Here is a 13,965-nt window from a genome sequence, read left to right on the forward strand (position 1 = left end):
TCTACATTTGTTTTCATCAACACCTCTTGACACCAAGGCTTTGCATTGCCCTTGTAACACTCTGCAGTTATCAGTGTCTGCAACCTGGGCTGTTGCCTTCAATTTTGGGTGTAAAGCTACGGGTAATGTCTATTACAAGGTAGTGCTGGAAAAAGGCAAGAGCAGACCTGAGACGCTTTCCTCCAACGAATCCTCTCACTGTTGCCTCACGAGCCTGCCATCTATTAGGCCTTACAAATGAGTTCGTTCAGCAGAGCCTAAATCTCTACACAGCTTCTTCTGTTTCCAACTAGCTCTATGTTTTCTCTAGGGTTGATTATCAGACAGCTCTTGGCTTGCTTTCCTGTCCTGGCTAGGAAGTAGAAACCCTCAAATCTTCATGAATTTAATGCCTGGCATATAGTTTGCTCTTAAATGTTTAGTATTGAATGAATAAGATGCAATGACTAATAAAAGCTAATATTTACTATTGAGCCAGATAGATTATTTCTTTAAATGAGGTAATATATGTAATAATTGAAACAATTATGATTTCCTTGTGTGTTCTGGGTGGGAAATGAGAAGCATTCTTCTTTACAATAATAACATATAATTTAAGTGCTCCCTATGTGCGATAGTTAATTTTGTGTCAGCAGCTTGACTGGCCTAAGGGATGCCAACATAGCTAGTAAAACATTTTTTCTGGGTGTGACTGTGAAGGAGTTTCTGGAAGAGATCAGCATTTGATTTAGTCAGCTAAATAAAGAGATCTGCCCTCACCATTGTGGGTGGGCATCATCCAATCTTTTGAGGGCAACAAAGGAACAAAAGGAAAAAGAAGGGCAAATTCCTTTCTCTGTAAGCTGAGATGTCCATCTTTTCCTGCCCTGGGGACATCGGAACTCTTAGTTGTAGAGCCTTCAGACTCCAGGTCTTATACAAGCAAACCAGGCAAACGTTTTTAAGCCTTTGGATTTGGGCTGAATTATGTCACTGGCTTTCCTGGTTGTTTGGCTTAATCTATCTATCTATCTATCTATCTATCTATCTATCTATCTATCTATCTACCTATTGTATTGATTCTCTTTCTCTGGAGATCCCTGGCTAACAGCACTATGTATGATTTACCTAACAAGGTAGAATCTTCCAAATATACTTAGTCAACTAATAAGTACTCTTGATTGTTTTTTTCTGGAGAAAAGATGATCTTAGTTTTTCTGAAAATATATTTTCATGACTTTGGAATTTATACACACACACCACTTAATGCAAATTATTTGTCTAATAATTTCTAATGTTTCTGAAGAATAGTTATTAGATAATTTCTTGGCTGCCGCTTTAGAGATATAGGTATGTGGCCCATTTATTTATATCCCAGCAGCACACCCTGAACTGAAATAGCAGTAATAAAGAGGACACTTACCCAAAGGTCTATGAACTCCAACAGCCTACAAGTAAAAACCTGTACAACCTCCTCAAACATCAAGATTACATTTAATGCTTACAGATGAAAACAATGAACACAACAACTTGGGAAACATTTTCCTACATTATTTTTGTGGTTGCTGATGATTACCATCAAATTAAGAAATGTGAAAATAGAATTCAGTCAGACACTCTGAATGGTATTTTCTTTTCTCATATATGGTCCTGAGGTGGTTGTGATGCTGGCAAAGAGAATGGAAGTTCTTAAAAGCCAATTTTAAATTCACTTTTAAAATTTAAAGCAAATTAAAAAAAAATTTAAGTAAGAAGTGTGCTTCATTTATCTTCCCTTCAGAGTAAAGCAACACATCAGAATTGAGCTCACTCAAATCTGTTCTGAACTAATATTCTAAATAAATTGAATGAGAAATTTAAGACATTTCTGTTTCTTACTAAAATACCTATCTCTCTATAGGTAAGATTTTTATAATAAGGTTTTTGGTTTGTAGATTTAATTTTTTTAAATGTTACCAACTAATCAAATGTATTGCTAAAGTAATGTATAAGCAGAATTCAAAGGAAGTCCGAATGTGTCATAGCTGATATGGGCCTTTAATAATGGTAAGTTTAATAGAAATTTACATTGTTATATATATAATTATCCTAAGTTCTGGGGGAGGGAAGGGAATGAACTCCATCTATTAATTAATTGAAATAGTTGTCTTTTATTAGAATTTGTCCCATGACCAAGAAAAAACAATATTTACTACTGTTTCAGCAAACAAATAATGAGTGAAAACATTCCAGTCAGTAGTTTAAAAGTGGATTTAATAAAAATAGGGGTGCCTGGCTGGCTCAGTCAGTACAGCATGTGACTCTTGATCTCAGGGTCATGAATCTGAGCCCCACCATTGGGTGGGGAGCCAACTTATAAAAATAAAAATTATTAAAAAGTGAATTTCATAAAAATAAAATAATTGAATTTAAACAATCTGACAATTAAGTTTAAATTTTGGCACTCACTACATTTATATCCTTATCAGAATACCTACAAGTGTTTTTCAGACTGTAAAGTTAGTTCACAAATGTAAATCATGAAATTAATGCAGTGGGATACAATCAGAAAAAAATTTTTTTTCTTTTTTTAAAATTTTTTATTATGTTATATTAGTCACCATACAGTACATCATTAGTTTTTGATGTAGTGTTCCATGATTCATTGTTTGCATATAACACCCAGTGCTCCATGCAATACGTGCCCTCCTTAATACCCATCACCGGCCCAACCCAATTCCCCACTCCCCTCCCCTCTGAAACCCTCAGTTTGTTTCCCGGAGTCCATAGTCTCTTGTGGTTAATTCCCCCTTCTGTTTACCCCCTTTCATTCTTCCCTTCCTTCTCCTACTGATCTCCCCGCTATTCCTTATGTTCCACAAATGAGTGAAACCATATAATTGTCTTTCTCTGCTTGACTTATTTCACTTAGCATAAGCTCCAGTCCTGTCCATGTTGCTGCAAATGTTGGGTAATTGTTCTTTTACAATCAGAAAAAAATGTAATGAACTAGAGTAAAATAGAAAATATCTGGGTCATTCCATCTAGGAATGATAGGTGATGTTTTACGAAACTCTGTATATGTATATGAAATTATTTTCATAAGTCAAAAGTCAGCTAATTTCATATTGCTATTTTTATAGATCAAAAAAATTGAATATAACTTCATATGGTTCAAACTAATATACATAAACATTCATGCACAAATGTAAGCAATGTATTCTTGCTGGCAAAAAGTAAAAAACAAAACAATACTATGTATTACATGCCTCTAGAAAATAGCCTAATATTTGAGAATTTTTATTTCCTTTGAATTACAGAGTAGTTTTACTTGTTTATGAAATTTTTGTAGTTTATTAACTTTTTGAACTATGTTATAATGTAGGTATATTTGAAAATGAATTCTAACAAGCTTATTAATAGATATTTTAAAGTTTCTAAACTTCTATGATTATTATTCCTACTAACAACTTTGAGAAAAAAAATAGGGTTAAGTGAAGAATAATTGAGAAATGGCCAAACTGCTTTTCTAATTTTGTTCCCTGTATCAATTTTTTAAAACCATATTAATCCTATAAATAGTTTAAATTTCAAAGCATGATGAAACAGTAACAATACCTAATTTAAATTCCCTGTATCATATACTGTGACTTTGTTATAACTATAAAAGGCATACATTATTCTTTTCCACCCTAACACTATTACCAGTACTAGTACTAAGATTAGTACAGTACTTTATTCTTTTAGGAAACGTGCAGGACCTTCTAAAGTTGTCAACGATACAAATAAACTTCTGGCCCATGAGTAAAAAAAAAAACAAAAAACTAGATTCTAGTGAATTAAATTTATGGTATAATCAAGGCAGTTTCATCTACAGGAGGATAGACCTTATCTAGTGTCAGTGTCATCTAACAACAGTCATCAAAATTGCAATTAATACAGTACTTTAAACAGGGGTCACTGTAAAACAACTTTATGGCTATAAATACAGCATGTGCTCCTTGGAGAAAACGTTTTAAATTTGAAAATGAAGATGAAAGCAGTAGTTACCCTTAATCCTACCATCCTGAGATCATCACTTTTAAATGTTTTGGTTTGTTTTCTTCCAGTCTCTTTTCGATAGATACATCATTATGTGAAAAAAAATTAAATAAAAAAATGTAATCCTAATTTTGAAAATTTGACTCCCTGTAAAATAAGTAAATGAGCGATTTTTTATTAGTGCTCATTATATGAAGTGCCCTCCATAAATAAGCAATTTTAAAATAAAATTTAGAAGTCATCATTCTTTAATAGTCCTTGTTAGGAACACAATATTTTCAAGTTGCCTAAGACTTAGAGAGCATCTTATTATTTTACTTATTTGTTTTTTAATTTTAAGCGGGATCCGTGCCCAACATGGGGCTTGAACTCATGACCCTGAGATCAAGAGTCACATGCTCTACCACCTGAGCCAGAGACGTGCCCCTTGAGATCATCTTATTAAACATTTAATTTTACTAATAAGAAAAAGCTAAGGCAGTGAGGTTAAACAACTTGACAAGGTCACAAATGTTATTTATTGGTATAACCTGATGCTTAGTAGTATTCTTTCCAACCTCACTTTGCTTTTCATCTTAAGTGGGTCATATTTTAAATAGGCCACCCTCTAGTACTATATTATTATGTATTTTAATTATTTCAGCCTATACTTCAGAAGTAAGCAAAAACATTACTTATAAAAAAAGAAATGATACATTGATCTTCTTTCTCCAAAGTCATTTGTTAAAACACATTATTAGTAGTTTAGGCATTTTGATAATTGCACAAATATGAACAACTAAAAATATAAGCAACATACCTATCACCCTTCCAAGAAACAATCTTTTTTTTAATATGTCAAGGCTTAAACTGTGTGAGCCTCAACTATAAGACAGCATGAGAAGTTATGCAGAACTACTGCCTAGTGAAACTAATGAAAAAAAATTTTAAACACCTATTTAAGGTCTCTGGAAATGGTTCTAAAGTCATACAACAAATGAAGAAACATTTATTCAATAAAACCTATTAAAGTTTTATAGAAACAGTGAGAATCTGTGGTGTTTGGCCAAGACCCACTCTATCCTTCTCCTTTCTAGCTCAGTAAGATGGAAAGTCCACTAGAGACTACCATAGCTAGGAATATTCCTGTTTCTCCAATCTGAAGAATTATAATTCACTCAAAGGATTATCTTCCTGGGAAGGGCAGGACCTCATCATTTCTCATCCTGCCCCAGCTACTTGTTGCTAGGCTAAATTCTGGTGAATGTGAAGGAGAGTTGGGGGACTCCCTTCTTCCACCACCATGCCCCCCTTCTTGGGAGAGAAGGATCCACCTTGGGGGCAGCTCTACTGAAAATATTGGAGCTCTCGCGGCCCTTAGCCTGGCTCAAGGGGCAGGGTTTCCATGCTGGGAGAGACAAGCTAAAGAATCGTGGGGCTACTCCCAAATTGACCCCCATCCCCATATTCAGCTTCTAAAGCAGGGTTGTCACCCCCCCAAAAAATTATCATTGTTCTTACCCCTTCCCTACCGGCCAGCACAGGTTTGCCAGAGAGACAAGAGGAAAAAGACAAAGAGGAGGTGCCTTCCAAGGGATCAGAACACATCTGAAACAAAATTTCAGAACTATCCCTTCAAAGGAATCCTACTTTGATTTAATCAGTTTGCTGAGCAATTTATGACCCAAAGGCGTTGTTGAAAACAATAGAATATCAGTCAGCAATTAGTATAGTTTAACAGGTGGGTGTGGTCAGGGAAAAAGAGAGAACCTTGCCAAAAACACTATTATCCCAGGGTGACTATGGACATACCCAAGCCTGCATTCTCTGAAGAGCAACATCAGAGGCTTCGCTTTATGGGGGAAATAGACTTGACTAAAATAACTTAGCCAGTCACCAAACAAGTAAATAACAAGTCCTAGAGGAGGTTGGGAACTAGTACCCAGAGTTGCTGTATTATCTAAAATGCCTAATATCCAACAACAGCAACAACAAAATCACAAGACATGCAAAGAAATGGAAAGTATGACTCATACCTCAGGGGAAAAAAGAATGCAAAAGAACTGCTTCTGAAGAAACCAGGTGTTGGATTAAAAAGACAAAACTTAGAAGAAGTCATTGTAAATATGTTCAAAGAACAAAAAAAAAGGAAACCATGATTAACTAAGTAAGGGAAATATGATGACAATGTCTCATCAAATGAAGAGTATCAATAAAGAGAAATCATAGAAAAGAACCAAATGGAAATCCTAGAGCTGAAAGGACAATAAATGAAATGATAAATTTACTAGAGGGGCTCAACAGTAGATTTGAACTGGCAGAAAAAATAATTAGCAAACTTGAAGATATATTGATGAGATTATGCAATCCAAAGAATTGAGAGAAAAAGAATGAAGAAAAATGAACAGAGCCGCAGAGAATGGTGAAACACCATTAAGGATACCAATATATGCAAAACCAGAAGGAGAAGAGAGAAAGAAAGGAGCAGAAAAAAATATTTGAATAAATAATGGCTGGAAATGTCCCAAATTTATTGAAAAACATTAATATAAATATAAACAAACTCAATATAGGATAAGCACGGAGATCCACAGACATCAGAATAAAAATGCTAAAAGCCAAAGACAAGGAGATAATCTCAAAATTAGCAAGAGACTAATGACTCATTATTTACAAAGGAACCCCAATAAGATTGGTTCACCTATAACCAGAAATAATGAGGCCAGAGACAGTGAAATGACATATTCAAAGTGCTCAAAGAAAAAAATCTGTCAACCAAGAATCTTGTATCTAGCAAGGCTATCTTTCAAAAATGAAGGCAAAATAAAGATCTACCCAGATAAACAAAATCAAATGAATTTGTTGATAGCAGACCCACCTTACAATAAATACTGTCAAAAATTCTTCAGGCTGAAAGCAAGGAGCCCAGGTCAGTAAATTCAAATCCACATGAGCAAACAAAGAGCATTGGCAAAGGTAATTATGTAATTATAAAAGACAGTATAAATGTATATTTCTTCTTAACTGATTTAAAAAGCAATTGTATGAAACAAGGTATATGTAATGTGTTCTTGTGACTATAACATACTATTATTTGCCAACAACAGTACAAAGGAGGTGAAAACAAGGATGTATTAGAGAAATTATAAATAGTAAACCAGCCCTGCACACTTAGAATAAATCCCACTTGGTCATCGTGTATACCCTTTTTAAACTTCATGAGAATAAACCTATATAACTAACCCAGCAATTAATTTTTAAATAATACTAAGGCCCCATTATCAGTTCAGGGTTCCAATTTTAACTTCTAACAATCTCCTCCAAAATTTATGCATCAAATACTCTGGGAAAAGGGCATAAAATGTATAACAATTCCTTTTTTTTTTAAGTAGCCTCAACACGGGGCTCAAACTCACAACCTTGAGATCAAGACCTGAGCTGAGATCAAGAGCCACTTAACAACTGAGCCACCCAGGTGCCCCTAAAACTATTCCTATTGTGTAATTAATCCTCTGAAGTTGGCTGTGCCCATTTTCATGATTGCTTTAATAAGTAAGGGAGTGTAATTTATAAAAACCACAGTACAATATAATTTCCCCATCTGAGAGGGTTGTTTCTGAAACCATTGAAGAAGAGAAAGGATTAGCTGAGGAATTTAAGTTGCTGTGGGAAAAAAAAAAGTTTTAGGCACAACCCTAAGAAGTTAGTTTTTAGGTTCTCTAAAATTAAGATTGTATTAAATAAGGAGAGGGGCACCTGGGTAGCTCAGTCGGATGAGCATCTGACTTTGGCTCAAGTCATGATCTTGGGGGCCTGGGATCAAGCCCCAAATTGGGCTCTATGCTCAGTGGGGAGTCTGCTTCTCCCTCTCCCTTTCTCTCTGCCCCTCCCCACCAGTTATGCTCTCCCTCTCTCTCTCTAATAAAATCTTTTAAAAAATGAATAAAATAAATAAAAACAGAATAGTCTATTTTTTATTAATAGTCTATTATTTAATTAATAATAAATATATGGTTTATCATATGTCACTCACTAGAAACCTTTCAGGATCTCCCATTCCCACTTCAAATTTGTTTTTGTTCTATTGGACCTGCTAGGCACATTAAGAAGACAATTAAGAAAAGAAGCCTAACCTCATTCTAAATGTTTAATACTTTTCAGATCTTATGATTCTCAGTTAATGCTGTCTCTCGAACCCCTCCATACCCAGTCCTAGAGATGCAAAATATATAATTGATTTAAAATATTGTGTAACTTTTAGGGGTGCCTGGGTGGATCAGTGCAGTTAAGTATCTGCCTTTGGCTCAGGTCATGATCTCAGGGTCCTTGGATCAAGCCCCAAATTGGGCTCTATGCTCAGCGGGGAGTCTGCTTCTCTCTGTCTCTCTGCCCCTCCCCACTGCTTATGCTCACTCTCTCTCTCTCTCAAATAAATAATCTTTAAAAAAAACTCTTAATAAAAAAAAATAAAATATGTAACTTTTAACTTATTAAAAAATGTAAATATTTCTCAAGCTCTTCTCTAGTACAGAACCTATTATAACTTAACACTGCTTTCTGTCCAGATTTTTCATATTCATCTCAGTGCCATCCCTTTAACAGTAAGAGGAATGGAGTTCTTTGCTGGTTTTATTTCTCATGTCTAAGGCTGTATCCAGAACTTCTTACTTTCCTCTGCCATTTACTTTACTCTCCTTTTCTTTATCCAATCTCCAGTTTCCTCTTTTTAAAATTATCTCTATAAGAAAGGAGCCTGGCTTGCTTAGTCAGTAGAGCATGTGACTCTTGATCTTGGGGTCATGAGTTAGAGTCTGATGTGTGGCATGGAGTTTACTTAAAATAAGAAAAAAAAAATTGAAAACAATTTTCTGTGTAAGAATGACTCAGGAACTGCATTCATTCAAACCAAATTTCTAAAAGCTACAGAGAAGTGTACCTATCAATTTTTAGTTCGGGAGAGATTACTGTATTTGCAAATGATTGTAGAGCATCTATATGCATTGTACTCATTACAAATTTTTCTCAATAAAATCTGCAGGGTTTTTTTTTCTTCCTCCCTTCCTCTTCCTCCCCTCAACACCTCCCCTCTCTCTCTCTCTGTCTTTACAATAATATAATATCACAAATTTTCAGTAACTTTTTTACTTGGAAAAATATTAATTCAATTTATATTATTTATCTAAAAGCTCAGATGTGAACTTGAAGTATTTTGAGAATAACATTGGCATACATTTTTTAAGTTAATGATGGATACATTTCAATTCTGAGCTCTTAATTCCCTTCTTAAAAAAAATAGCAGTTTTCATAATTAATCTTTCAAGGTTTCTAGTTAACACCGTGAAATGATAGGTTCATATTCTACATGCTCATAAATGACTCAAAATATTTCAGATGTGCTGAATTACACAGACTACACAAAGTAGGTAAATGTACTTTAACAGAATTTGACCTAGTCTTGGAAATTTAACAACAGGAGTCATCGTAACATATTGGTAGGAACTGTTACTGAGAATAAGAAACAAGGTATCTCAGGAATTCCCTTACAAGCTTGCTTTTTAGCTACAGGCAAGTCACTTAGGATCTCTGGGTTTACTTCATCTAGAAAACGTGATCTCTAAAATTCTCCCAGCTCCAAAACTTTTATGAATTTTATGAATTAAAAATATCACAGAAAAAAAAAGAAATGATAAAAAGGTTAAAATATTCAACCTATAGAACTTGTTTATTCAAATAAATATTGATTAAGCTATAATTTAAAAGTAACAAATCACTTTTCTTTTTATAATTCTCCATAAAGTGGGAAATACACACACACACACACACACACACACACACACACACACGTATATATATAAAAGCCAGGTATATAGGCAGTACACTACATTACAGATTGCTGGATAAACACTGTGTTATTAGATTATGGGTAATGTTTAACCTTAACTCTGTGAGGTTAATAGTCCTTGAAATATGAGGATACAGTAATTACTTCTAAGCCATGTACCGAGTCCAATCACATATATTAATTTCATTTTATCCATCATAACTAGTCAAATTATAGGTTTTTTCTTAAAAATAAACAAGCAAAAGTATTTTCAATTGCTTGCCCCCAAGAAAGGCTAATAATAGGCAGGGGGTGATGAGCTAAAATATAAAGGGTCACAAACGCAGATGTTTTCAGAGGCAGCAAAGTAAATGAACTAAACGTGTGAAGTGGCTTTATATAACACAATTGAGACTGGTAGGTCAGTGAGAACAGAACAGTGCACGCCTTGCCTAAAAACATCCTAATTATAAAGCATAAGCAATCTGGTTTTTCTTGTAGGAAAGATAAACATCTCTATCAATTAGCTTACTGGCATCTCTAGTATTGCAAAACTATTTCAGGTATCCAAGTATGTGGCTGAATTTAAAGAGAACATTTTAAAATCAAAAGTACTGAATAAATAAGTAAATAAAATCAAAAGTACTTTCACAATTTACATAAGAAAACTTTAAACTCTTTTACATTAATTTAACACTCAACATATAAAAATTGGGCACCAACTACATGCTAAGGCATTATCAGTATCCTTTAAGGCAAGAAAGATACTGGCATACTGTGCCTATATAGCAATGAAAATCAATTTTTTTTACTACTAGAAGAATAATTCTGTACTTTAAAAAAATACTTCTTAGTCCAAAGATTATCCATCCACCTAATCTATAAAACCTTAATTTAACTTGGGAGAAAATGTTTGATCAAAAAAATTGCAATAAATGACAGTGGGTTTAATACAGAAATCACATCCACCACTCTTGACTGATGCTTTTCAGCTCTATCTCTTTAGACCTGTGAGGAAATTTTTGTAGTTTATGCTTCTAATTAGCTGAATTCTCTGGCATTTTCAACCATTTTCTTTCTTTTCTTTTTTTTTTTTTTCTTTCTTTCTTTCTTTCTTCCTTCCTTCCTTCCTTCCTTCCTTCCTCCTTTCCTTTCCTTTCCTTTCCTTTCCTTTCCTTTCCTTTCCTTTCCTTTCCTTTCTTTTTTAAGATTTATTTTCAAGTAATCTCTACACCCAGGATGGGGCTCAAACTCAAAACCCCAAGATCAAGAGTTGCATGCTCTACCGACTGAGCCAGCTAGGTTCCATTTGCAACTAAAGCATATGATTGTTCCCATCAATTCTATTCTTAGATATATACCCAAGAAAACTGAAAAGTTATGTGCACAAAAACTTGTACAAAAATGTTCATAGCAGCATTATTCACAACAGCCAGAAAGAGGCAATAACCTAAATGCCCATCAGCTAATAAATGGATAAACAGAATGTGGTATCTCTGTAGAATGGAACATTATTTGGCCATAAAAAAGGACAAAGTACTGATACATGATGCAACATGGATGTACCTTGAAAACATCATGTTAAGTGAAAGAAGCTAAGTGAAAAAAAGCCACCTACCCTTTGATCCCATTTGTACTAGATGCCTAGAATAGACAAATCTGTAGAAACAGAAAGTAGATTTGTATTCACCAGGTGCTGAAGAATAGGAAGTGAGTGCTAATAGATATGGAGTTATCTTTTTCAGGTGATGAAAATGTTCTGAACTTAGTGGTTACACAACTCTGTGAATATACCAACCACTGAACTATATACTTTTAAAAAGGTAAGCTTTATGGCATGTCAATTACAATGCATAAGGCTGTAAAGTATGTGGTGATTACAACCTATTTACTGAATCTCTAATAAAAGAATCCTCGTACTCTGCCAAAGGGTGATAGGACCCAGTACACCTTGTACATGTATCAATCATCCTGAAAGTTACTTTTGAACCAAAAACTTTGTGTCGAGACATCACTCTTACTATGATTAAAAAAAAAAAACAAAAAAAACAATTTTTTAAACGTAAATATATTTAAAAAATTAAAACACCTAAGAAATGCAATCTATACATATGAAAAAGTAAAATATTTATATGCATAACAAGTAGTAGCAGTGTCATTCATAAGCAGCAGTTAGTGTTTATTTTCCCCATATTTTGGTTTAACACCATAGTGGTAGTTTATTCTTTTTAGGGAAATTGCATAAGATACATATAGCATATGATGAGTAAGTTATAGAAGACTGTGTAATGGAAAATTAATTCCAAGTAACAATATTTCCTCTAAAAACACATTTATTATTAAACAAATTATTTTAAACTAGTGGACAATAAAGTGTGCCTATAATTTATTAAGTCCAAGATATATAGTCAACTTGCATAAAATTACATATGGCATTTTAAAAACAGCCTATTTCTAAAATATCAGTAATTCAGGCAATTGGGATTTCCACAGGAGATAAATTGCCATTAATTTCCTTTTTATGATGAAAAGGTGTGCCTTAAGAACATTACAACCGTGTTATTAAGAAATGCTACAGCATACTTTAAAACTCAAAATGGTAAAACATATATGCATTAGGATATTCTTTTACGGGTCCCAGCCCTGTAGCAGCATTTCAGTTGGAGATTTAAATCTAGTTAACCACATTTCCAAATGACTTGGGTTTTTATTTCCTAGAAATACATATCACATGTGTAGGTGAGTTAAGAACTTAAATTTCCATTATAAATGAGAAACTATCATACTGACAATGTAAAGATAAAAGAAATAAAGTACTTGGATAGTCTAGTACTTTATTAGAAATATATCCACTAACTCCATACACAAAAAATTTTACATGTAAGCAAAATACTAAAAACTTCTGATTTGGGAGAAATGAAATAAAATACAGTGAACGGTTGTTTCTTCATCTCTAACTGTAAAAATCCCTTTCGCCTATTTATTTGACCCGTCTCTATTCATGCAATTTAATGAATCCTAAAAATAATTTACACATCTTTATACAGAATTCACATCTACATCAGTAAACTGCCAGTCCTTTTATATTTTCAGTGCCTTATCAAAATATGGGTAACAAAGTTTTTCATTCTATGAGGCAGGAAGATGTTTCCTAAGTACTTCTTTGGATGATGAGGATATAGTATCTGGGAAGGACACATCAAATTCTATTAGAAGGTCACCACGCTGGTCAGGATTTTTTGGAAATGGCAGCCCATATCCAATAATTCTTCTCCTCATTCCAGGCTTCACAATATCATTTATTGACATGGGTATGGTTCTTCCATCCATTGTTGGCACATTAACTGAGCAGCCACACAATGCCTGAAATAGACCAAATAAAATTAACAAACTTCAGAACCTCAAAAGCTCAACAACAATAATAACAAAAACTGGGTGTGAAGGATGAAATCACTAAGGTAAAATTTTAACCTCCAAAAGAATATCAATAATTACAAGACTTTTTCCCTATTAAAAAATCCCTTTAGGACATGCGTGATCAGATATACTACAAAAGAAGGAAAGGAGAAGGGGAAGGAAAGAAGGAAAGAGAAGTAAAGGATGTCTTCTACATTGCCTTGAAATGGAATGTTTGGGGTTGCCATTACAACATTTAAGATGCAGAGATGGAACTAGACAAGGAAAGAGGGAGAAATTTAGCAGTGAGAGGAATAGAATAAGAGCAACTCCCTACTTCTTTGGAAGGAAAAATATTAGGATAAGAAATACATTTATTGGTTTAGTCAACAAATGTTTACTGAGTGTCTCCTATATGCCACACATTCCTGCTAGATGTTGAGCTTAGGAACCATGAACGCAGACCCCACCTCAGGGAATGCACAAGCAACTCAGAAGCAAACCGGTAATAATAATACAGTATAATGTTAGCACAGAGGTGCAGAGGTCTTTTGTGAGACAAAGGGCACCCAGCTTACCCCGCCCCCCCTTAGCTTCTGAGAGTACAGAATGCTTGAGCTAAACATTGGATCAGTAGCAGGTTTTGAGGCAGAATGAGGAACAACGGTGTTCCATAGATTAGAACTCAGACAATGACATTAATGTATGTAAGATAATAATAGAGCAAACCTAGGGAAATGCATAAACCTTTATGGGTACAAATCAGATTT

The 13,965-nt window shown here is 34.1% G+C and overlaps 1 protein-coding gene across 2 annotated transcripts in view; it reads right to left on the minus strand.

The window, feature by feature from the left end:
• Positions 1-12,114: 12,114 nt before the first annotated feature.
• Positions 12,115-13,965, minus strand: part of DNAJB4 (DnaJ heat shock protein family (Hsp40) member B4) — a 41,781-nt gene continuing 39,930 nt past the window's right edge. For both annotated transcript variants that reach the window (XM_048220393.2, XM_026497764.4), the window contains one exon: positions 12,115-13,162. In XM_048220393.2, the coding sequence (XP_048076350.1) occupies positions 12,929-13,162 (234 nt within the window). In that variant the 3' untranslated portion in view covers positions 12,115-12,928. The remainder of the gene's footprint in view (positions 13,163-13,965) is intronic.

This window comes from Ursus arctos, unplaced genomic scaffold (genome assembly GCF_023065955.2).
Source record: "Ursus arctos isolate Adak ecotype North America unplaced genomic scaffold, UrsArc2.0 scaffold_12, whole genome shotgun sequence".
NCBI classification, from domain to species: Eukaryota; Metazoa; Chordata; class Mammalia; order Carnivora; family Ursidae; genus Ursus; species Ursus arctos.